At 37.1% G+C, this 25230-nt stretch overlaps 2 protein-coding genes across 2 annotated transcripts in view; both read left to right on the top strand.

Moving 5' to 3' along the window:
• The window catches only part of LOC135074706 (sulfotransferase 1B1-like), a 28384-nt gene extending 22906 nt beyond the window's left edge, over positions 1–5478 (top strand). Inside the window, exons 4-7 of the mRNA XM_063969073.1 lie at positions 473–795; positions 3252–3346; positions 3871–4033; positions 4605–5478. Coding sequence (XP_063825143.1) covers positions 473–795; positions 3252–3346; positions 3871–4033; positions 4605–4738 — 715 coding nt within the window. The 3' untranslated portion in view covers positions 4739–5478. The remainder of the gene's footprint in view (positions 1–472; positions 796–3251; positions 3347–3870; positions 4034–4604) is intronic.
• A 3933-nt stretch (positions 5479–9411) lies between these two features.
• On the top strand, positions 9412–12355 carry LOC135075048 (phospholipase A1 VesT1.02-like). The gene is made up of 2 exons (XM_063969417.1): positions 9412–9578; positions 11366–12355. The coding sequence occupies exons 1-2, from the start codon at positions 9473–9475 to the stop codon at positions 12271–12273; spliced, it is 1014 nt and encodes a 337-aa protein (XP_063825487.1). The 5' UTR covers positions 9412–9472; the 3' UTR covers positions 12274–12355.
• Positions 12356–25230: the final 12875 nt, after the last annotated feature.

A 25230-nucleotide genomic window follows, 5' to 3' on the forward strand; every position in this document is an offset into this window, starting at 1 on the left:
GGTACAATTTCCACTAACGTGTATATGACAAAACAATTTTATTTGTGACAGTTTTTAGTTTATTTTAGGCTTATTGAGCTGATTGTGCGATAAGATTGATGGATTACTGCGATTAAATATTGTTTTTATACCTTACATGTTAAAACTTCTATTTATTAATTTTGTTGTCAATTCCAAGATAAGCAAAAGTTTGAAAGCCTTTAGTTCTGGCACGTTCTTCTCAATACTTGCCACAAATGTCATGTATTGGTAGAGCCCAAAGATAAGGAGATAATGAAAGAACCTCTTTAAGACTATTTTTTTAATGAATTCTTGAGACATTAAAAAGTCCAGCGAGTTGAAAACTCGACTCGCGCGTGTCTTGTGGACGCAATGTATACGCGCGTAGGATTCGCGACGAATTCGCCCTCCTGGACAAGGCCTATAAGTTCTAAATCTTGGTCAAAAGTAAATAAAGACATTTCTTTTGCAGAACCACATCCCAAATACCGGAGATAGCCTTCGACCTGATCAAGGCGAACTTCATGAATCTCAAGCACTTCCAAGGTCTAAACGACGCAGTCAGGTGTCCCAGCCACCAGCTGATCGACCAGGCTCCCTCTCCCCGGTTCATCAAGACCCACCTCCCCCTATCCCTCCTCCCCCCCTCTTTGCTGAGCACAGCTAAAGTGGTATACGTAGGGAGGGATCCGAGAGATGTGGCGGTGTCGTACTACTATTTACACAAAATGGTCGCGAAGAACATGATGCGGTGTAACTTCGTGCATTTTTGGGAGGCGTTCAGAAGAGATCTGTGTAGGTAACATTTTTTATTTGTTACTCTGATAATTTGACACTCGTACATAAAATCATCATCATCTCAGCCATAGGATGTCCACTGATAAGGGGGCGTCCATAAATTACGTGAGACGTTTAGGGGGGGGGGGGGGGAGGGGGTCAACAAAAACCTCACTAAATCTCACGTGGGGGAGAGGGGGGGTCTCAGGAAATATCACGTAATTTTTTCCGCAAGAAATAGAGTTTGCCAGAAAACTGGGTTTAAATCTTATGTAAAAAAATTGGCCAAGTGCGTGTCGTGCCACGCGCAGTGTAGGGTTCCGTAGTTGACCGTCGTTAACAAAATATATTTCAGAAGCAAGCAATTACTTCATCTAAAGTCGCTTTTAATATTTTCTTCTAAGGATTTTTTATTAGATAATATGAAATTTTATAATACATGAGTTAAATGACTATTACTCTTAAACTAACTGACCTACCCTAACCGTTATAGTTTTCTTGAAAGTTCATAAAAAGCGGTATTATTATGAATTTTTCCAGATTTTTGAAGCCAACAGTCTAGTTTTTAGAGGGACGCCCTGCTCGAACAAAAATTGGCACTTTAAACTTTAATAGTTTGCAAACGGATCCCTAAATCGAAAAATAGTCTTTGAAACCCCCAAGTCATCCAACGATATCCTACACGATGGTGTAGAAGATGAAAAAAAATTCATCCCCACTTTACATGTAGGGGAGCTACCCTAAAAAAATGTTTTTTCAAAATTTTATTCTACCGTTTTGTCGGCGTGATTAATATTATACTACCTCCACAAAATTACAGCTCTCTAGTGCCAATATTTTGCAAGCAAAACCTCGGACAGACAGACATATCGAAACTATAAGGGTTCCTTGTCAGGACTACGGGACCCTTAAAAATTATTTTTTCTATGATGATAATGATATTTTATTCTATACCGTATAAACAAATAAAACTAACAATGCTCCCGTCTGCATGTGTGAATACTAAAATGCAGAATAAATGACGAAATTAAGAAAGTTATAAATAAGTCGGCCGTTTGGTGTAGTGGTTCAGAACGGACTACTATGCCGAGAGGTCCCGGGTTCGATTCCCGGCCGGGCAGAAATTGGAATGATGAATTTTAATTTCTGTGACGGGTCTGGGTGTTTTCTATGTATAATATGTATGTATTTACAAAAAAAAAAGTATTTAAGTATGTTTATATCCGTTGTCTAGTACCCATAGTACAAGCTTTGCTTAGTCTGGGGCTAGCGACGCAGTGTAAAAAATGTCCAAGGATATTTATTATTTATTACATATTATTTATTAATACTATAAAACAAGTTTTTTTTAAATCAAAATAGACTAGGTACTTGTCAAAAAAAAAAAACAATGTAACCCTAGTACTAATCGCTGTCACTACACGTGTTTTTCTGGATCTATTCGTAATCAGTGGGCTTAGTGCGATTTTATATCGATCGTCATCCGCTAGCGACTGCGTAAAAAATGATATGCATTAAATGTATGATGATTGTACAGCGTCCCTAGCTGATTCTTTCAAGAACTAAAATCTTAAACTTTATAGATCTTTTTGATGCACTCGTTAGCGACAACGGTAAATGCAAACTCGCACTAAGCACACAAAAAAAAAACTTTCTCAGTTAAATTACTCCAAAACTATTAAAAATCGTTTTTTTTAAATATCACGTGAGATTAGGGGGTGGGGGAGGGGGTCAGGCAAAATCTCACCAAATCTCACCAAGGGGGGCGGGGGGGTTAAAAAATAGCCAAAATTGTCTCACGTAATTTATGGACGCCCCCTAAACATAGGCCTTCCTCAATGCTTTCCATGTTGCCCAGTTGATAGCGGCTTGCGTCCAGCGCCTTCCTGCTACCTTTATGATGTCGTCGGTCCACCTTGTGGGTGGACGTCCCACGCTGCGGTTTCCGGTACGCGGCCTCTACTCCAGAAACTTGCTGCCCCATCGACCGTCAGTTCTGCGTACTATGTGCCCTGCCCATTGCCACTTCAGCTTGCTAATCCGTCGGGCTATGTTAGCGACTTTAGTTCGTTTACGAATCTCCTCATTTCTGATTCGATCTCGTAAAGAAACACCAAGCATAGCCCTCTCCACATAAACTCTCGTACATAATCGATTCTTTTAATTTACATTTAGGTACTAATGATAATGTGGGCAATATTTATTACATGTTGTAAATAAGGACAAGAAGACAGGCAAAATGTTGGCTAATTTTAAACCAAACACAAGGTTAAATTATTTAAATTGCGCCCGCATTATATTGGAGGCCGGCGTTTTGTTACACTAGACATTTTTGACCATTGTTACTAATAAAGAATATCTACTTATGACTGAAATTTTAAAAACGTCTATTTGATTCATCAGAAAAGATCTAATTGCGATAAAAACTCTCGACCGACATTTATTAATATAATTTTCTATAAAATTCGTTACAGTGCCGTGGACACCAATAGTAGCCCACACGAACGAGGCGTGGAAGCAACGACATCATCCGAATCTTCATCTAGTTTTCTACGAAGAACTAATTAAGGTGGGATTTTTTTGTTTAAATAAGAAATAATTAGCTATCTTAGGAAATCGAATTGCCTAAGGTGAGACGAACCCACGACCTTTCTTGACTGGCGACTACCTTACCCATCTGAGCTACGTAGATATTGGGAGAACCCGTCGAAATTTTCAAGTATACGCTGTTATAGCCAGCATTTGTTGCATCAATGTTGAGTCAAATGCTTGTAACAATATTTATGTTGGATGTATAACCAACATCGAGGGTTTATAGCTCGACCCTTATTGTTGCTTGTGGTAAACCCTCTTAACATATGCGCTCACCTATTGTCCGGTGAAACTGAAAAAGCCGCTCACGGCTATCAGCAAGGTCCATCCGAAAAAAAAAACCTCTTAACATTTACAATTTGCTTAGCTGGAGGAATTAGTGGACGACATATTATAATATTTAACCTATACCACGAATTTCTAGTATATTTAAGAAAGTGTAGTGGTAGATTCACCCCTCTTTTTCCATCAGGCTAAAAAGCTTCCCCATTCTTATTAAAGGATCTCCCGAAGGAAGTCCGCCACATCTGCAAGTTCCTGGGACGAGAGTACTCTGATGCTGAGATCCAGAACCTGGCCAACCACCTTAGCTTCGACAGCCTCCGAAAGAACAAGACTGTCAACAACACAGTCGCTGACAATGGCGTACAGTTCGTAAGGAAAGGTTGGTATTCCATGAATAATAGGTACTTGCTTGATACTCTACTACACAATTGAACTGTACAAACGCAACAATCTCATATAGGTAATTAATTTTGTGTAGCAATACAGAGTGATGACGTAAAATTTTTCAACTCAGTGGTTGAGATCAACGGGCTCAACGGCATAAAACGACTATAGTTCGTGCACATAACGATAGTGTGATGTCTATCAAAACTTTTTAAAAACGAACAGTAGCGAACCACCACACATCATGTAAAGCTCAATCGCCTTCGTGAATTGCAACAACGAAACCCAAAAATGAGAATTATCTACTATCTGAATCTCTCCATGGAAAAATGATAAGTTACATCTTATTAAAAGGTGATTACAATCACCAAAAAATCATATTAGACGTTACAGGATATCCTCGAAAATAGCACCTTAAGAACTTACTGTCGTCAGTAATTCAGACTATACGCAATTTTGCAACATTTTTGCTGCAACATTTCGTTTAGCTTAATGTTCTATTATCTGTACATTTAGTTACAAAAGCACACTTACATTTTATCACTCAGGAACACTCTTGTTTACAGGAGAGGCTGGAGGATGGAGGGAACACTTCGATGACAAAATGGAGCTGCAAGCTGAAGAGTTCCTGGAGGAGCGCCTGCGGGGACTGGACCTCCGGTACCCCTCGATACCTATGGAGGAAATAACGCATTTATAGTCCATGCTAGTCTTTTAGTTTTAAGTAAGTTTCTCGTATAAGCTTTGTTTCAAGCTGAAATACTCTTATGTAAAGCGAGAAGTAGGGCTCTTTCATTACGTTTTGGGAAGGTCTTCAGTCGTGCGTTTGCAAGATCGCAAACTTTGTTGGTAATTGTTATTTTTATTCTAACGCAGTTTCCATACGATTTTCCGTGTGAGGATCTTGCAAATAGGCGACTAGGTCCAGCTTAAAATGTCTAATTTGAAAGAGCCTCTACGGGCTCATCATCGCTAATATTATGGCTTATATTAACCAATAACAAACAACTGCTGGACATATGCCCCCATATGAAGCGCCACGCGATCATGAGCTTTTTGTTTAGATACAGCCTTGAAAGTCAATCGCTCGTCTTTAAGCTACTTTTCAGATAAATAACTAAATAAAAATAATCTACCTCAGTCCACTGCAGGACAAAATAATAATAAAATAAATAGGATCCTAACAATAAAATTAATTGCTGCCCATTTTGGATAATCCTTGTGGATGTTTTTACTTTTTGTTAGTTCCTTTTCTTATGTTTGTGTAATTTAATAATCCAGTAAGTTGTTTTTTAATATTATAATACTACTTTGACTTCCTATGTTTATTTAGATATTGTTAATATTATTTTATAAGATTATTTGTAAGTAGATAGTCGCTAATAGCAAAAGTAAGTTCCTATTTGTTGTATAGATAGAGCAACTTTAAATAAATTAATTTTTATTAGGAATAAGTTTTGTTTTCTTGCATATTTACCTATCTTTAAAACATAATTGTTAAATCTGCCTCGTTTACTTTAATATTGCACACAATAATTATTAGACATCAGTTAAACTTTTAAGTTTAAACTATCTAAGAAACGGTGAATGTAAATAGAAGTACGAGATATATTTCAGATAGTCATACAATAATAGAGTCTAGAAAACCTAGTACAAAGTTCGCGTGATGGAAGTTTCTGACTTTGAGTCTTTTAGTAATTTGGTGATCACTCACACAAATGCAAAGTTCAGCTTACGCCTCGCGAACTGTTTAAGTCCGTCTAATACGAGTAAGTCTGACAAGCTAACTTTGAAGAGTCGAGTCTCTAAACAATATCATGCCTAAATAGCCGAACGGTGAACGCGGGTTCGAATCCCGCCGCTCGACTATTGTGGTGAGCCCACTTGTAAGTTGTAATATACACAAGTATATTTAGCTTAGTACGAGTGACTAACGGGACTATTTAGTAATTTGTGCAATACAAATTATTTTATTTTATTAATATTATTTTCTTTTAAGTTGTCAATAAAAACCCGGGCCTGCGGGTAATTCGACTGCTCGTTTGCCTCCTGTCCCATAAAAAAAAAATCAATAAAGCACTTAACATTATGTAGGTACCTATCTCCTTATTTTCCCCGCTCTCTCATCACACTGTTACGTTAGTACGTTATTGTGCTGTTATTACCAAACTGCCAAATCGCTTGTGTAGGCATTTCAGTATTCCACGATACCGGGGAACTTCCGGGATCATATTAAACTAGTTTGGAGTTGAGCTCCAGTCATGTTAAGGCGCTTAGCGCGAAAGTGCTGCCACCACGTTCCATTGTTATGCCGTTAATATTACAACGGTGGGGGCAAAAATCTGCAGCCACCAGATGTCGCTACCTTGGCCCGGACTATGTTTTTAGTCGGAACGGGTCAGGAGGCAAAAGTCATAAAAAATATAGCTTAGTTTTCCGAGAACAAGGATATTTCAAGTCACATCGAAAAGCTCCTAAATAGTCCAGTCAATAAAGCATTATAGATGGAAAACTGTAGAACACAATTTCTGACTTCAGGACTTTATTTAGACTAGTTAGGAGGTGAACATAACAAAAGTCCCCGCCCTTAGCCCTTAAGCCGGCGGGGAGAGGGGGGTTTAATGGTGCCACTTTTCGGTTTTTCGCTTAATCCTCGGAAACTATGCGTCCTAGTGACATGACTACTTTGAACCAAAAAAAGCATATTCAATTTGCTACAGGTGAGATAGACAAGTTTTTCTATAAATTGTATAGTTTTCGCGGCATCTGCTCTAGAAGGTCTGTAATATTGGAAATTTTATTTTTGTCTTACATGTTTCCATCAGGAGAAAATCGACTAAATCAACATTGAGCAATCATTCTAGACATGCGGGAGCATGTTAAGCCTAGTGCCAGGGAGGGGACTGCACCGTGCGTATATTTAGACGAACCACTTTGAGCCACTTTTGACTCCTCATCACTCAAAAACTACTGTGCATTAACACTTCAAATTTGGCTCATGTGTTGAGACTTGCAAGATATACATCAGTTTCAAATTTCATAAATATGCCTCAAACGGTTCTTTAGATATTAACGTCCAAAAATCTACATGTCTGACCTATAGACCAAATTCTAACCACTTCCAGATGACCTCGAAGGTTCAAATTTGGCATCCAGAAAGGTAGTTATGTAAATACATAGGAACAAATAAAAAACCAGTAAATTTTAACATTTCACATGTGATAGATAGATTTTAGTGCTCTAAATATCGATTTTTGAACGTCAATACCTAAATAACCGTTTGAGGTATATTTATGAAATTTGAAGCAGATGTATATCTTGCAAGTCTCAATACATGAGCCAAATTTGAAGTGTTAATGCACAGCAGTTTTTGAATGATGAGGAGTCAAAAGTGGCTCTAATTGGTTCGTCTAAATATACGCACGGTGCAGTCCCCTCCCTGGAACTAGGCTTAACATGCTCCCGCATGTCTATAGTGTTTGCTCAATGTTGATTTAGTCGATTTTCTCCTGAAAGGAACATGTAAGACAACAATAAAATTTCCAATTTTACAGACCTTCTAGAGCAGATGCCGCAAAAACTATATAAGATATAGAAAAACTTGACTGTCTCACCTGTAGCAAATTGAATAAGCTTTTTTTGGTTCATAGTAGTCATGTCACTAGGACGCATAGTTTCCGAGGATTAAGCGAAAAACCGAAAAGTGGTACCTTTAAACCCCCCTCTCCCCGCCGGCTCAAGGGCTAAGGGCGGGGACTTTTGCTATGTTCACCACCTAACTAGGCTAAATAAAGTCCCGAGGTCAGAAATTGTGTTCCACGGATTTCTCTCTACACCGTCGTTAAGGCATTCATTGACTGGACTAAAAGAGATTATCATAATTTGCATTTAATACTGTTTTTGGAAGCTTGTGATAGTTTTCTCTATATTTTATAGTTTCAACTAGCGGCCCGCCCCGGCTTTGCACGGTTGCAATGGAATTTCCCGGCTTTTCTCTTCTATAATATGCATGTTTTATACCTATAGACCTTCCTCTTGCGTCACTCTATCTATAAAAAAACCGTTACGTAATTCTAAAGATAGGGACAGACAGCGGAAAGCGACTTTGTTTTATACTATGTAGTGATAGTGAAGACTGCACCTAAGACGTATCTAGATATAAATTATCGAGTGCAACGAATATTAATAAGTAAAAAAAATGAAAATGAAATATTTTATTTAGCGACACAAAATAGCATCAAAAATACATTATTTAACAAAAGTAAAGAGAGTAGGTAATGTGCGTGTCACCGAAACGGTATCCACTCAGCATCATGTCGAGGTGTCGTAAGGGACACCACGACGCTGGTCTTCCGTGGATACTCGGAGGGCAAGAGGCACTGCTATAACACAGCAATACTACTCCGGTTGCAGTACAAGTAACACAGTTATCACTAATAAAGAAGTAAACAGAAACGGATGGTGTGACTCAGTGTGAAGAAGTATGTAATATTTGCTAAGTAGACCCAATTACAGCAACAAATTATCACTTCCACATCTAAGCCTAGGCGCAGACCATCGATTTTTCGTCGGCCGATAGTTTAGTCGGGCAGTTGATTTGATTTTACCGTTCTTCATACAATTTAAAATCGGGCCCAACTATCGGCCAACTAAAAATCGGTGGTCTGCGCCTAGTCTAACATATTGTTGAGTGATATACAAAAGGCTCAATTTGGTTAGTACCAAGAGACAGCTTTTTAGTACCTACTTATGTACCAAAAGAAGCGACGGGTCACTTGACACAGCCAAAATGAAATGCTATAATAGAAAAAACTACATACTTGAATGTTAAAAATCTATCTTACTTAAAAATATATTATAAATGCGAAAGTAACTCTGTCTGTCTGTCTTGCTTTCACGCTTAAACCACTGAACCGATTTTGATGAAATTTGGTACAGAGATAGTTTGAGTCCCGGGAAAGGACATAGGATAGTTTTTATCCCGGTAAGTTTTTCTGTCACAGACAAAATTCCACGCGGGCGAAGCCACGGGCGCAAACCTAGTTAATAATAAATCTGTTATTAAACCTATTAACAGAAACGAGCTAATTCTAACTCTGTGCTCTGTATCGTTATCTGTCTTTTGTTTTATGCAAATACAAGACGAGATGCGCCGACGCATAGTTCACGGCGTCATCCGTCATTTACCTCCATGTCCCCCAATTTTTCAATGAGGGAAACATAAAAACGAATACTAAAATCAACAATAAGTCATTAAATACCCTTATTAGCAACGAGCTAACTGTATCTTTATAGGTACTTTGTATTGTATCTTTAACACAACCGTGTATTGTTTTATGCAAATACAAGACAAGATGCGCCAGCGCATATACTTCACGTGTCATGCGTCATTTATCTCCTGACCGCGGTCCACGGCGGACGCAGGTTATCAAAAATGAAGTCTGTGTTGTTTTGCTTTGTTATCTGTGCGTTCGTGACCAAGATCTGTGGAAATAACTGGACGCCATTCCGATCTGTGCTTTATTCGGAGCTGATAGAATGTAAGTTGATTATTTTGTTTGGTTTGTCAATAAACTTGTTTTTATTTGGATAATTAGGGCTGAGTTGCACCATCTTACTTTGACTTTGACAGACGTCAAAAATCTGTCAAATTCCATACAACAATCACAGGTTATTGTTATAGTTACTGTTAAAGTAATTTGGTGCAACTCAGCTTGATAGATTTATGTCAAAACTTCCTCATAGTTAGTTTTGTTTATTTGAACAGTTATTTGCGATAGGTATGATAAAAGATGGCTTTATTAATTTAAGATTACATGGTAAATAATGTGTGAAGTAAATTCTTATGAAAAAAGTTTGTTTTCCTAACCACCAATTAAATAAACACAGTGATATTTTAAAGATAACCTTGTGTTGATAAAAACTGCATTAATGTTGATAAATAATGTGCCTTACGCAGTTTATTTATGAGATCTGAAATTAGTTAAACATTGGGTGAATTTCCAGACGTTTTTTTACTTAATTTTCAAACTTAGGGTTATAAGTTTGAATTGATGCAGCAATGTTTTGGATTTTCAAGTATTGCCAAACTAAAAACAATCTGTTTCAATATTCTCGCCTTTGAAGTAAACAAAACAATTTAGTACCTAACTAAATCATAAAATAAGTCAATATTTAATCTTCTTGTTACAACTACCTATTATGTTTGTTTGTCAAGTTCGTCAATTCTGTTTATGGTCATAATAATATATATGTACTTGTGTAGATGAGTCACAGCTTAGGTAAATTACCTTTAGTATATGAACCTTGTGGTTGGTTCGTTCAATGTCAAGGTAATCTTGTAGTTGTACTAGAGATGTGGTCATGATGCCAACCTTAAGTTTAAATGCGCAGTTAAAACAATGGGCAATAATTTCGAAAAGTTTACCTAAGTTTCTTCAAGTAGGAATGAAATAAAGTCAATTTGAAGGCTTTAAGATCTATGCATTATGTGCCATGTACTTATCCATTTAAAAAAACAAGTAGGATTAATGTGTTATCAACTGTGTCCTCTATGGCACTTATAACATGAACGGTATGAATGCTTAGTTAAGTCCCATATTTAATGGAATATACTAAACCTTTGTGTTTAAAATAATAAAGGCGATCTTAAGATGTTCGCGTTATTTTTGGCTACAAAAAAGTTTATTTTAAACTTGACCTCAGATGTAAACGGGACCTCAAGTTCGTTAACCCGCAAGAGTCGGAGTTCATGTTATATCATGGAGTTATTAAAATAACTCTACATTCTGTCTTCTGTAATTGATCTTAATTTGCTTGACTGCCTGATGGCGTGATGGTGGCCTGAATTCCATCGAGGCATTAAGTCTCAGGTTCGATTTTCGATCAGGTCAATTTAGAATACGGTCTTTGGGTCGTGTCTAGCTGTGACGTGATTGGAGGCAGCTATAAAGCTACAAAATGTCTGGTACCTGGTACCGTTATACAAGGATGTTACCACTTACCTAGAGACCATGACATTTAGTTACTGTCTAACTCTGACTCATGTTTACTTTTATATAGTTAAATCAGTCTTGTAAGCTGCAACGTTTTAATTAGGTAGGACTCACATGACATTGAACTATTTCAATATTGATCCATCTATATAATCAGTATCCATTTAGGTAGGTACATCTATTTATTTTAGTGTGTAACAAAACTCTTACAATCGTTATTAAAATTTCTTAGCGATTCGCTTCTCAAGCAAGCGAAAGGTCGTGGGTTCAATAATTCTCGTCTTAGGCAGTTCGATGTTTCAAGTTGTTTATTTAAAACTCTTTCATTCCAGGTGACCACGACAAGACGAAAAACCGTGACGTCAGCGAAGTGCTGGTCTACTTCTACGACTTCCAGAACAACTTCAACATCACCTACCCAATAGCGATTGCAGCCGACAGCATCACCGCTGCCTACAATCTGGACACCACCAGGCGGCTCATATTCTTCGTGCCCGGCTACAAGACCCACATCCAGAAGAACAACCCTGAACTCATCAGGCAGACCTTCAAAGACGTCCCGAATATATACCTGATGATCGTTGACCATTCGTTGTACACATCGGCAAAAGGCGGCAGAGTCGAAAGCTATGAAAGATCAGTGTCATACGTCTACTACATAGGAAGAGCAATTGGGAAGTTCTTAGCTCGTCTCCACGAGAAAGGATACCCTTCGAAGAATATACACTGTGTGGGACACAGCTTAGGTGCTCAGATGCTTGGGCACGCTGGTGTCACATACTTCAATCAGACCGCGGAGAAGGTATGGAGGATAACTGGTCTAGACCCCGCTGGTCCTTGCTTCTCAAATGCCCTAATCGATGAGCAGATCAGGTCCGGAGTAGCTGATTACGTGGAGGTATACCATTGCAATCAAGGCGGCTTGGGGACGACAGCAGTGCTGGCTGACACGGATTTCTTCTTCAACAGAAAGGGGAAGACCCAACCGCATTGCAATGGCGGGTTCCTCCCTGGTTATGGGGAGTATGACTCTGCGAAGTGCAGCCACAAGGCCTGTGTGAGGTACTGGACGATCAGCGTGGCCCACCCAGGGTGGTACTTGGCCTGGGCATGTGACTCGTATGATGATTTTAAAGAGGGCAAGTGTGCTATCAACGAGGTGACATTAGCAGGGTACTGGAATCCAGGGAATGCGACTGGCGTGTTCTATGTCTCGACCGAGACTTATGGGATAGTGTGATATTATAATTTTTAGGGTTAGTAAATTCTAAGCTATTTGAAGGGCGTACTAAATTGATAATCTTGTTTAAAAGTCAATCTAGGCGTCAATAATAAATTATCAAAATAAATATTGTTTAATAATGAATTTTGAGTAATGCGACTTAATGATGCAATTTTAGCTTGTAAATAAATGCCAAAGAATGAAAACAACGGACTTTTTATTCAAATAGAAAACGAAGCCATTATTTACATAAACATCTAAAAAGCTAGATGTTACATGTTTTTATTAAAAATTGAAATAGCAGATATATTTTCGAAAGTCCTCCATTTCCATGGAGTATAATAACGAAAAATCTTGAGTAGGTACCTTAAATAAAAATGGCTTGACTCTTATATAAGTCGCAGCGCTCCCTCGGGACCTCTCTTTATGCATCACCATAAAGACATCGGGATATGAACGAATGGCGCACATAACTCAGCGCTGACGAAATTCATGGTGTGACAGTGATATACCATCGGACTGGGATGTGTATCTCATCTTAATATTGCTGGGTACACACAAAAGAGTGTGAGTTTGTACTGTTGACAGCATATCAGACTATTCATTTGTTTAGCACCTAAAACTAAAATAATGCCCATTACCTACAACTGACCTGGAATAATAGGCTTGTATGTTTTTATGAACGAGGGATCAATTTTGAAAAATCCTTTCTTAGTCCAACCCTAGACCTCATTGGAAACTACGTGCCAATGAGTCTCTAGACCCAGAGCTTTAGGCAGTGATATAAACAGTAAGTCAGTCAGTGTTCCTTCTTATACATAGAAAATATGTACCTACCTACTGTGTAGTGATTATTTTAGAATAATCACAGCGTTGAATAGAGCTCTGTGATTGGTTCTTGTGTGACCCTATGCGTTCACGCGCACTGTGAGACCTCATAGTAATGTTTGTGAATACGGGCGTTATAGCAAAGAGAGCATGGAGTCAGCCACTAGCTAGCACAGTATTCACACATGATATCCTCGGGGTGAGTGTCGCGATCACTCTCTCCTGAAATATGTTGTTCGCACGCGGTACTTTTTGTTATTACGAGTTTTTTATATTGTCATCCAGCGCTTTGCGGGATTGTTTATTGTTTGAGTACCTATATTAAGCTGATGTTTTAGTACACTAGCATAGTGCTTACTTTATGGTTTTAAATTTATTAAATGTATGTCCTTTGGTATTAGCAGGGCACTAATGTCGTGAAACTTCTAAGGTCTTATTAAACAACTAGCGGCCGCCCGCCACTTCGTACGCGTGGATCCCGTTTTACCCCCTTAGGGGTGGAGTTTCGTAAAATCCTTTCTTAGCGGATGCCGACGTCATAACATCTACATGCATGCCAAATTTCAGCCCGATCCGTCTAATGGTTTGAGCTGTGCGTTGATAGATCACTATGTCAGTCAGTCAGTCAGTCTATATTTAGATTAAATAGAGCTTTAACAGTGTTTACTTATTTTCGCGTAGGTCTTGGCTTGTACAGGAAATAATAAACGAATGTGCAGCGTATAAATATAATTAAGAATGAAATATTTTGAATCAGTTTATTTTAATTATAACGTTTTCAAAAAGTTATTTATTTGAATAAAATAATAGATTAATTGAACACAGACAAGCGATGTAGAAAATAATGATCATTGGCGGTTAGCAAAATTGGTTATAGGTATTAAACCACAGAGCTCATTTAATTGGACGTCGTGTTAAAATGAAACTCAACAAATATAGAATTAATATTGTAAATTTAAATAATAGGCAATAAATTAGTGGTTAACCGCAGTTCGCTTCTAAATAAACCAAAGATAATAACGAGGGGCTTACTGGTGTTGATTCCTATTTCCAATGTTTTCCAAATATTCTACTGAACTAACTAGATATCCTTGACTTTCCCAAATGAATCTCTGTACAATAATTACAGTAGTAACTCTAGGTAGAGGAGCTCATTTAGCTGCTCCATATCTCAATCTGTCCAGCACCAAACATGGCCGCTCTGAGCAAGTTATCTCCTAGAAAATTAGACAATCTAGACCTGGATAGAAGAGCAAGTAAAGGTTTTGTTTTGGCTATTAACCGAAATAATATTGAATAGCTGCCCGCCCCGGCTTCGCACGGGTAGATATTATAGGTATTTATAAAAAAAATGCCTATATTTAACTGTAAAAAAGAGGATTCCTATGGTAAAAAATATTTTCAAATCCGTCCAGTAGTTTCGGAGCCTATTCAATACAAACATGACAAAAATACAAATCTCTCCTCTTTATAAGGCCCGTTTCCAGTTAGGCGGAGCGGAGAAATGTTTTGAATAACCAATAACATTTCATTCAGATTTAATGAAATTGACTGAATGATATGTGATTGAAAAGACAAACCATTTCGCCGCTGGCCAGGCCAGGCCCAATAGTACATATAACGCCCGTATTCACAAACATTACTATGAGGTCTCACAGTGCACATGGACGAACAGGGTGACACGAACCAATCGCAGAGCACTATTCAACGCTGTGCGTTTGATTTACTGCTTAACTTAAGCAAGTATCGTTTGTGAATACAGGCGAAAGTTCACCAAACTTTTTATATGGCGTTCATTCACAAAACTATGCATAATCAAGTCTCAGTAACATTAATTCAGTTGCTGTTAACTAGCAGTTGTAAACCAAGAAATGTATTCTACAAGGATATTAATCTTCCAACACGGCTGCAGTCTCATTACCGGCCCTATCATTACAGGCTAGCAAATGTTTCATCGCTGTCACAGGATAACGAGGAAAGCCAGACCATTCAAATTTCAGCCATTCAGCGATTAGGCTTTATTTATTAAAATACTGAAGAAGCAACATTGCTATTACAAGACAAAAGGAATAAGCCATCGCTGGCACAGGATAACGAGGAAAGCCAGTACATTCAAATCTTAGCCATTCAGCGATTAGGCTTTATTTAGTAAAAGACTGAAGAATTGCTATTACAAGACAAAAGGGAACCTAACCTATACCATATACTTATGGATTCGATTTTTTATTAGTAAGAAAGCAGCCTATGTGTAGCCCAATATTGTAAGCTTGATATATGTGGGACTTTTTAGACCAATATAGAGACAACATAATGTAGGTAAGTATAAGTTGGTGCTGACAAGAACTAAAGGAGGAAAGCCAGTTACATGTCAGCTGTTTGCTTCTATCAATAAACGCAATTTTATTTTGCACCCCGTCTCATTACCAGGTACTGAACGGATTCGGGTTTACTTACTAATAAATTGAATCATCTCAGTCTTGAAATTACTGTCTTCGTCTTTTTTTACAAGTACAATTATTATTTTACATGCCATGTGCTGTTTGTTCTATTCACACTACTTCAGCCATTACGATTGCGAGCCATTTGCTTCGCTTGCTGCATAGGTATACAAATTACCGTTTTCGTATTGCGCCCAAATAAATACTAATTTCAAACGAACATTAACCGAAATTCATTATTTGTGTAGTTGCTTTAAATGATTAGTTGCTATTATGTACATATAATCTGCCAGGCAAAAACTTATTTAACACTGTTTTAAATGACATTACACACTAAACATCACTTATATTAAAATACTGTTCAACGAGCGTGTAATTTTTATTAGAAAGTCGTCGTAAAAGTGACAAACGATAGTCCTAAAAATGTTAAATTTAACTTTTATCATTAAACTTTTTAATTTAGAGGCACTTGCCGCGTTTTGATGACGCTAGAGGTGGGCATTAGTTTTATTAGAGGGGAAAAAAAACATGCTCGCTCATAGTAATCAGATCTTTTTAGGTCCGATTTTGAAATTTTTTTTTCTTTTTTATGCATAACAAGGCAGGTATTTGACCACAATCGCACCTGATGTTAAGTGGGATGCAGTCTAGGATGGTACATATCTGCCTTGAAGATGCCCGGATTATAGTTTTCGGGAAAGACAGCAGCAGGCAACGAATTCCAGTCCCTAGCTGTTCGCATTATAAAAGAGTCATCGAAACGCTTAGTGCGAGCTGGTGGAATGTCAACAATATAGCGATGGTACGCTAACCTGCGTCTGGTTCCCCGATGAAGGAAGGGGGCTGGTGGAATTAATAGAAATAGAATCTGACAGAAGTTCTAATAGGCTACCTGGGAAATAAGATACGGGGCAAGTGCCCTAAATCATCATCATCATCATCTCCGCCACAGGACGTCCACTGCTAAACATAGGCCTCCCTCAATGAATACCAGTTTGACCGGTTGGTAGCGGCCTGCATCCAGCGCCTTCCTACCTTTATGAGGTCGTCTGTCCACCTTGTGGGTGGTCATATTTATAAATATGATAAAATACTTCATACAGCTCTTTAACGATCATTTTAGTCCCATGAAATTGCATACAGTAATGATAGCGCTGTTGAAATTTGAAATTATTATGAAGGAATTTCTGAACCATATTTTATGTCAGCACTATATTATTTTCGCGGTACTCATTAGCTAAGTGCACGTGTGTAGAACGCCCGTTTAATTTAGCAAAATGCAGCAATTGCTTTTCTATTAATATTTGGAATGTTTTGAAATTAATATTACAAATGCGAATACTCGTATATGGTTCTCTTTCAAGCCTAAATTGTGCTAAAAGTTGATCTGATTAATTTTAATAAAAGTAAAGGTAACTTGGACTCATAAAAAGTTACTAAAAGAAAAAAACTATTTGAAAATTCAAACCAGCGACTTGACCCGTGGACCAAGTTAAAAGTGGGCTATGTCACTGGAAGACTCAGTCAAACAAGATAAGAATATTCAACTCATATGTCATAGCATAGTATATTTTACTACTATCTCATTTGAAATGGACAGAATACGATTACTAATTTGACTTTATCGTAAACATAGTGTAAAAAACACATCCAACAAAATAAAATGAAACAGATGACAGTCGCGTTCGCAACGCCCCATTTACTTTTAAAACTGAAATCCCTTCCTTTCTTAACAAAAGGAAAGGGGATACCGAGACAATAGTGAATCGGGGCTCCAGTCACGTACCGTATACGGTTTCATTACCGGTGTAACGAACCGGAATCCTAGAACAAACTGCAATTGATTTTACAGTTCTGTTTCGCATACGGACACGGAATTAATTTTGAACCTTTGTTTTGTTTAGTTAACCCTCCGTTGGGCAAGTAAAACATTATTTTTGACCTAAACTGACAAGGGAACCAGTGTAATTAAACCGTATAATGGAATCTCGGAAATCACTTTTTGTTTAATTTAGATCTGTGCTTGTGTGCAAAGATCACAAATCTTGTTATGCTTAGAATTATGTGGTAACTCAGAAATTTATAAATACAAATGTTAATATTTTTTTACAGTAAGGTTATTTTAATGTCTAAAACTTAGTCAATGAAACGGTTTCAAGACAGAATGTTACTTAAAAAGACAACATTTTTGTATGATTGATTTAACAATAATTTTGAACTTCTTCCGTATCAACAACTTTGTTGATATTTATGAGGTTAACATCATTATTGAACTTTTTTATCTAGAGAAATTGTAAATTGGACACATAATTTTAATCTGTTTTGTTTAGTATTATACCGATCGTGAGCTTGGTACCCCTTCTGGCAGTCACTTCCATGAAATGTCATATCCAATTCCAAATTATACCCGACTAACTACAGGAACAGGAGCGCTCTAGAGCTGTTTGCTTTACCTGTGAGATCGTCTGAGATCCTGTGAGATCCTGCGAGCGATCTGATTTCTCGAAGCAAATGTTTATCATTTGCGCTGGCTCGCTTTGGCTCGGCGAGGAACGCATGAGTGCTCTTTAGTTTTGGAACAACGGGACGTAATTTCTGTATATACGGGTATTTGTCACTGTCGCTCTGTATAAGATCTCGGAATGTGTGAGAGGGATGGATCGATCTAAAAATACGACCACAGTGACGTTTGACTATTTCTCTTAATATTTAAATAAATACAAATAGTTGGGTAAAGTAAATAGTCATACGTGGGGCACGCGACACGAGTCATTTCTATGTCTTTACAGGGTGACAGGGTTACTCGACCTCTTCCTTGAAAGAGGTAATACGGTAGCAAAAAAACATGTAAGGTAAAAATTTAGAAAAAATAATAATAAAAGCTTACAGAAAATAAAAAATATTTTTACTTGAGACCTTTTATTTCTGAGGTTATGTAAGTTTTGGTGAAGCTTATAGAAAATTATCAATTCAATGATTAGGTAGGATGGAGTAGTTTATTCAGAATTAAAATTTTCTAATAAGTCTAAGACCGTCACATCTCGATAACCATCGAGTTACGACCCCTGGTTCACTGGACTTAATTTGTTACTAATGACCTCTAGTATAACCCCTTTCAAAGAATAAGTCGAGTATCACCTTGTATAAGAATAATGTAGGAACCTTTATGTTACAAAACTAGTGCACATCAAAATCCATGTGAACCGCGCGGATTTGCGGATAGATTTGTTTTGTAGGTTAAAAGGGTTTCCATCCGTGCAAAGCAAAATGTAAATACGCGGCTTTAGCGGGACAAACAGACAGCGGGATCAATCATTTATTCAATTATCGAGACACGGTACAAGTTGCAACATGCATTGTAGGATTATACAACATATACAACTCATACAAGAGTTTGTAGACGGTTAGAGCAATAACACAGACAGTAGAGTCAGCCCCTTATAAAATTAACTTCGAGATTGATTTTATTAAAAAACAAAACAAATATTTGAAACGGAAAGCGACGAGCCTTAAAACGTAGTTTGGAATGCGTAAGTTTTAAATCTGACAATCCCACCAAATTGTCTGAAAATTCCCGCAACTCAACAATGGCGCGGCTGATATCCTCTTGAAGAAACCTATGATTTTCATTAACCTAAACTTAAGACAGAACACATAGCCCAAACTAATACCTTCATACTTACATAAGCTGTAAAGAAGCTTCAAAAAATCCCCGCGTTAACTAAAAGGCTTTATATAGGAAACCAAACGCAAAGCAACAATGTAAATACGCGGCTGGATCCGGGACAAACAGACAGCAGCTTATTCAATTAGTACCCAGTTCCACCGTTAGAGATTTACGCGGATCTGTTTGTCACCTTTGAGCGGGGCCGGGCTGATGGGATTGAATGCTTTGTTGGGATTTGGAAACATATTTTTGCTGGACCCTTGTATCGGTAACTTGATTAGAAATATTTGGTTTAGTCCAGTGAGGGAGGGGAAATAAAATCTGTTGATGTGAACTGGATCATTTTTACGAAGGTTGGGATGTGTGCCCTGAAAAGGATCTACATCTACACACTAATAAATACAATTTGATTTAGCACTTTCCTGAAATTTTAAAATAGTCATATGTTACATGAATATGTTACAGTTAAAACTCATTAATCAAACTCGAAACTCTAAACGAGTGGTGTATTAACAAAGATGCAATCAAATAAATATCGGCCAAACCCACTTGACTACAAAAATCAGTCAAAAGATTTGACTGATGCCCTTGGTCAATATTACTTCTGACTGATTTTTCCAGTCAAAAGTGGTTCTGACCGATATTTATTTGATTGCATCTTTTACTACACCACTCGTACATAGGATGTTATTAAAAAGATCAAGTCACAAATTAGAGCACGATAAAGGGACTGCAATTTACAGAAAAATACCTTAAAAAAATTGGAGCATGATTGTTTTTCGGCGGGATATTGTTAAGTATATAATAATTTTATTTAGAATATTGCTCTTGGCTGTATGTTGATGAATGGTTTGGTCATAGAGCAATAAAATATTGTCTATGTAATAAAAAAAAAAAAGTTACTCTATTACTGTGGTCTAGGAACAGTGTTCTTACTTGCAATAAATGTGCATCAGAAAATCTCAATTTCATTGATATATTCCATCAAAACCTACCAATTAACAGGTTATGGGCCCAGGAAATCTCTGGAAATTGAAGATCAGTGGAAAACAATAACTTCGTATTTAGTCAAATAGTGTGAAAACTGCAGAGTCATAACCTCCAAAATGGACACGCGCTCAATGAGTGTGGAAAAATTCGACGGAAATAATTTCCGTCAATGGAAATTCCAGATCAAGTGTGCTCTGAAAGCCAAGGGTATTGATATAACTGAAAGAAAGCCAGAAGGAGACAGTACTACTTGGATGAAAAATGACGGAATGGCCATGTTCATAATAACCTCAAACATGGACTTGAAACAAATAACTTTGATAGAGAACTGTGAAACTGCAAGTGAAATTATGTTGAAACTAGAATCAATTTACGAACAAAAAAGTGAATTGAACAAGATGATTATTCAAGAAAGGTTTTATCAATACAAAATGTCTCCTAGTGACACTATTGCTCAACACATTTCCAAAATTGAAAACTTGGCCAAGCAGTTGAAAGAAAGTGGGGAAATCGTGAGTGATACAGCCATCATGACAAAAATACTTGGTACTTTGCCTGCAAAGTATAGAACTCTTCGACAAGCGTGGTTGTCATTAGATCCTTCAAAGCAAAATATCATCAATTTGACTGCCCGTCTACTTGATGAAGAAGCAAGTTTAACTTGTGAGGAAGAGCAAGAAACTGCCTTGTTAGTTACAAATTCTAAAGGCAAAGGACAATCAAAAACAAATGAACACAATAGTGATGGTCCAAAACAAAACAAGAATAACAAACATCGCTTCGAGTGTTATAATTGTGGAAAGAGAGGTCACTTTGCTAAGGAATGTCGAGCACCAAAAAGGTTTACAAGGAAGCCTGATAATATGCTGGCATTTAATATAGAAAACAAGATTGAGTTAAGTGATCAGAATATTTGGATCTTAGACAGCGGCGCTTCAGCTCATATAACCTACAAAAGAGACATATTTTTGGACTTGAAGGAATGCAATCAAAAGACATTGACTCTCGGAAATGAACATGTGGTTGAAGTATGTGGAATTGGAAGAATAATGATAGAAAGATATGTGAATGGAAAATGGCATTCAGGAATATTGAATGATGTACTTTTTGTTCCAAGTTTAAGAAGAAATTTATTTTCCGAGGGTGTAATAATGCGTCAAGGTTATTCAATTACAAAGAAAGGAAATAGTGCATTAATTTATTTGAACAAAGAAGTGGTAATGAGTGCAGAAATAAAAACAAATAACCTATATGAATTGAATATTAAGCCAGTAATTCCTGCAAAATGCAATTTAGTACAAGACAATATTGACATTAGAAAGTGGCATGAAAGATTGGGTCACATAAATTTGAAAGAAATCAAAAACATGAATGTTAACAATGTGGCTGAAGGTTTGAAAATAAAAGGCAATGCAGAAGAAAACTACACCTGTGAAGCATGTGCTTATGGTAAACAACATCGGCTACCGTTTCGAAAATCTTCAAGAAGTGAATTACAGCCAGGGGATCTGGTGTATAGCGATGTATGCGGCCCAATGAGTCAGACATCAATACAAGGTATGAGATACTTCGTGTTATTCAAAGATGCCAAGACTAGCTACAGATGTGTGTATTTTATGAGAAATAAAAGTGATGTATTAGATTATTTTAAAATCTATAATGCCATGATCAAGAACAAATACATGCACAGTGTCAAAATCTTACACACCGATAACGGAAAGGAATATGTCAATACTGCATTTAAGGAGTACATGGAGAAAGAAGGCATAACACATGAGCTCACAGCACCCTACACTCCAGAACAGAACGGACGTGCAGAGAGGGAGTTTCGAACCATAGTAGAGAGTGCTCGCTCTATGTTATATGCTCGAGATGTCCCATTATACTTATGGGCAGAAGCTGTCAATACAGCAGTATATCTACTCAACAGGACTTCTTCAAGTCAATCTCCCAATAAAACACCTTTTGAGTCATGGACTGGTGTAAAACCTCAATTGGATCATGTGCGGGTGTTTGGAAGCGAAGGATATGTACACATACCAGACCAACTAAGAAAGAAACTAGAGAAGAAGAGTGAGAAAATGATATTAGTAGGATACGACAACAACAATTACAGAATGTTAAATACAAGGAATAAACAGATAAAAATATCAAGAAATGTAATTTTCGACGAAGACAAAGCACCTGAAATGAGAAGACATATATCAAAAATTTTAGTAGATGAAGAAGATGACAAAACTCAAGAAGACACACAAGTACACGATCCCAATGACACTTCATCGACATTAGAAAACTCAGTTGAAAGTTTGCACAGCTGTCAAGAAGACGATGATCCCAGTTATGAACCATCTCAAGAGATAGAAGACATAGAAGAAAGACAAATAAATCTAAGACCTCGATATAATAGAAATTATGAAGCAAACTTTGTGGAATTTACAGTGCCATCCACATATGAAGAGGCCATGAGGGATTCCCAAAAAGATAAGTGGTCTAAAGCTGTCAATGAAGAACTTGAAGCACATGAAGACAATAAGACCTGGACTGCTGTCAAAAGAACAAACCAAAGAACCTTATCTGCCAAGTGGGTCTTTGCCATAAAAAGAGATGAAAATGGAGAGGTAACAAGGTATAAAGCTCGTTTATGTGCACGTGGGTTCAGGCAAGTAAAGGGCATTGACTATGAAGAAATATTTTCACCAACTATCAGGTATGATTCCATTAGAATTATTCTATCTCTAGCAGCTAAATACAATTTTGCAATTCAACAGTTTGATGTCAAAACAGCTTTTCTAAATGGCAATCTGGATGAGGACATATTTTTAGAAGTCCCAGAGGGAGTGTCAGTGAGTAATGATTATATTTTAAAATTGAATAAAGCTCTCTACGGCCTTAAGCAAGCATCCAGATGTTGGAATAAAAAGTTCACTAATTTTCTAAAAGATTATGGTTTTACACAGTCACAGGCAGACAATTGTATATATGTAAGAGAATTTAATGGCATAAAAATTTACTTATTAATTTTTGTAGATGACTGTCTTGTGGTCTCCTCAAGTGAAGACCTGATAAAACAAATTATAGTCTATTTGAAACAAGCTTTTAAAATTAAAGAATTAAATTTAACTTATTTTGTGGGTATGCAAATAATAAAAGATAATAATCACATTATCATTCATCAAAGAAATTATATAGAACAGATCATAAAAAGATTTAACATGAATGATGCTAATCCTGTAAAAACCCCATCTGATGTAAATGTAACAATCTCTAAAAATCTAGATGAAGAAATTGTAAACTTTCCGTATAGAGAACTAATAGGTTCACTGTTGTTCTTATGTTCTGTGTCACGACCAGACATCAGTTTTATAGTAAACTTGTTAAGCAGATATGTAAACAGTCCTAAAAGACAACATGTAAATGCCGCGAAACGCATTGTAAGATACTTAATTGATACAAAAGATTTATGTATTTCTTATGGAGAGAGCAGCAGTCTTACAGGATATTCTGATTCAGATTTTGCAAGTGACTTAGACACTAGGAAGTCTACTACTGGATACATTTTCTTATTGAATGGAGGACCAATCACTTGGTCTAGTCAAAAACAAAAGACTATTGCCCTCTCTACAACAGAAGCGGAATTTGTAGCCGCTAGTGAGTCTGCTAAGGAAGTTATGTGGTTGAAACAAATGTTATCTGACCTAGGTGAAATGTATGATTGTATTACCCTGCACGTAGATAACCAAAGTGCAATAAAGTTGATAAATAATCCTATCTATCACAAAAGAACTAAGCACATAGATGTCAAATATAACTTTATAAGAGAGAAGGTAGAAGAAGGCATATTAAAGATTAATTATATTTCCAGTTCCAATCAATTAGCAGACATTTTAACAAAATCTTTACCAACTCAAACATTTGTATTTTTAAGAGATCATTTGTTGTCTAAGTATTAATGTAAACAGATTTTCATTTTACACATAGTAACAGTATGTGGAAATTAAAATTATAGAGAGGGTGTTAAGTATATAATAATTTTATTTAGAATATTGCTCTTGGCTGTATGTTGATGAATGGTTTGGTCATAGAGCAATAAAATATTGTCTATGTAATAAAAAAAAAAAAAAGTTACTCTATTACTGTGGTCTAGGAACAGTGTTCTTACTTGCAATAAATGTGCATCAGAAAATCTCAATTTCATTGATATATTCCATCAAAACCTACCAATTAACAGATATCATAATGTTAACACCTTCGATGACATCACAAAGATGGAACGCAGCAAGAAATGTTACAAAAATGAAAAAAAAAAAGCTAGTTAGCTAGTACTACTTCTGTGACACAAAAGAGGCGCCGTAAAACACTGTAAGTGACTGCAGTAAAGTGCAGTAAGTGGCCACACTTAGTGCTCCAAGCAGCGTAGTGCATTAGTGCGTGTACACACACTAGCGGAGCGTGCCGACCATAGAGATATAGAGAGATACCAACTACTGCGCTGAGTTCGAAACTCAGTGTCGCATTAGAAATTCACACACACAAAGTAATCAAAACATGTGCTCATTATCCATTGCGGTATCAGTACTCAACGTTCGAATACTCTTTAGTACCTACTACGCAAGAAATGCAAACTTTTTACATTATGACGTCGCTGCTGTCATCATTGCTTTCATGAGCAATGTGTTCTGTTTTTGGGCATATTGCTGCGACACCAACCCCGCCCCATTGTCACATCTCCCTTTAGTTTCTGTGACCTGCGCTGCCGACCCACCGAAATTGAGCCGCCAACATATTGTTGTCAAAAGTTCAAGTCGTCGACATGATCCTTTTGAAATGAAGCCGCCGACACCAAGCCACCAAGTTTTGTGACTGTATCAATCTGGAATTCCGTTTGGCACAGAGGGAAGACCTTTCTTAGACCAAGGTTTCTCTCTTCTCTTTTGATCAAGATATCTGTAGGTTTAATGACTGTTTAACAGCCTGGAATTTTACTATCCCGGCAACACAAAGAGTTACAGTAAGTACCCTGAATACTAATAACTCTCGTACAGTCTCAGACTC

Source organism: Ostrinia nubilalis, chromosome 9 (assembly GCF_963855985.1).
Source record: "Ostrinia nubilalis chromosome 9, ilOstNubi1.1, whole genome shotgun sequence".
Classification (NCBI taxonomy): domain Eukaryota; kingdom Metazoa; phylum Arthropoda; class Insecta; order Lepidoptera; family Crambidae; genus Ostrinia; species Ostrinia nubilalis.

What these genes read in the sequence shown, in the direction of transcription:
- LOC135075048 (XM_063969417.1), top strand. Translation starts at nt 9,473, where the DNA reads ATGAAGTCTGTGTTGTTTTGCTTTGTTATCTGTGCGTTCGTGACCAAG. An exon ending in TTATTCGGAGCTGATAGAAT is followed by an intron (nt 9,579 to 11,365) that starts GTAAGTTGATTA and finishes CTTTCATTCCAG; the next exon opens with GTGACCACGACAAGACGAAA.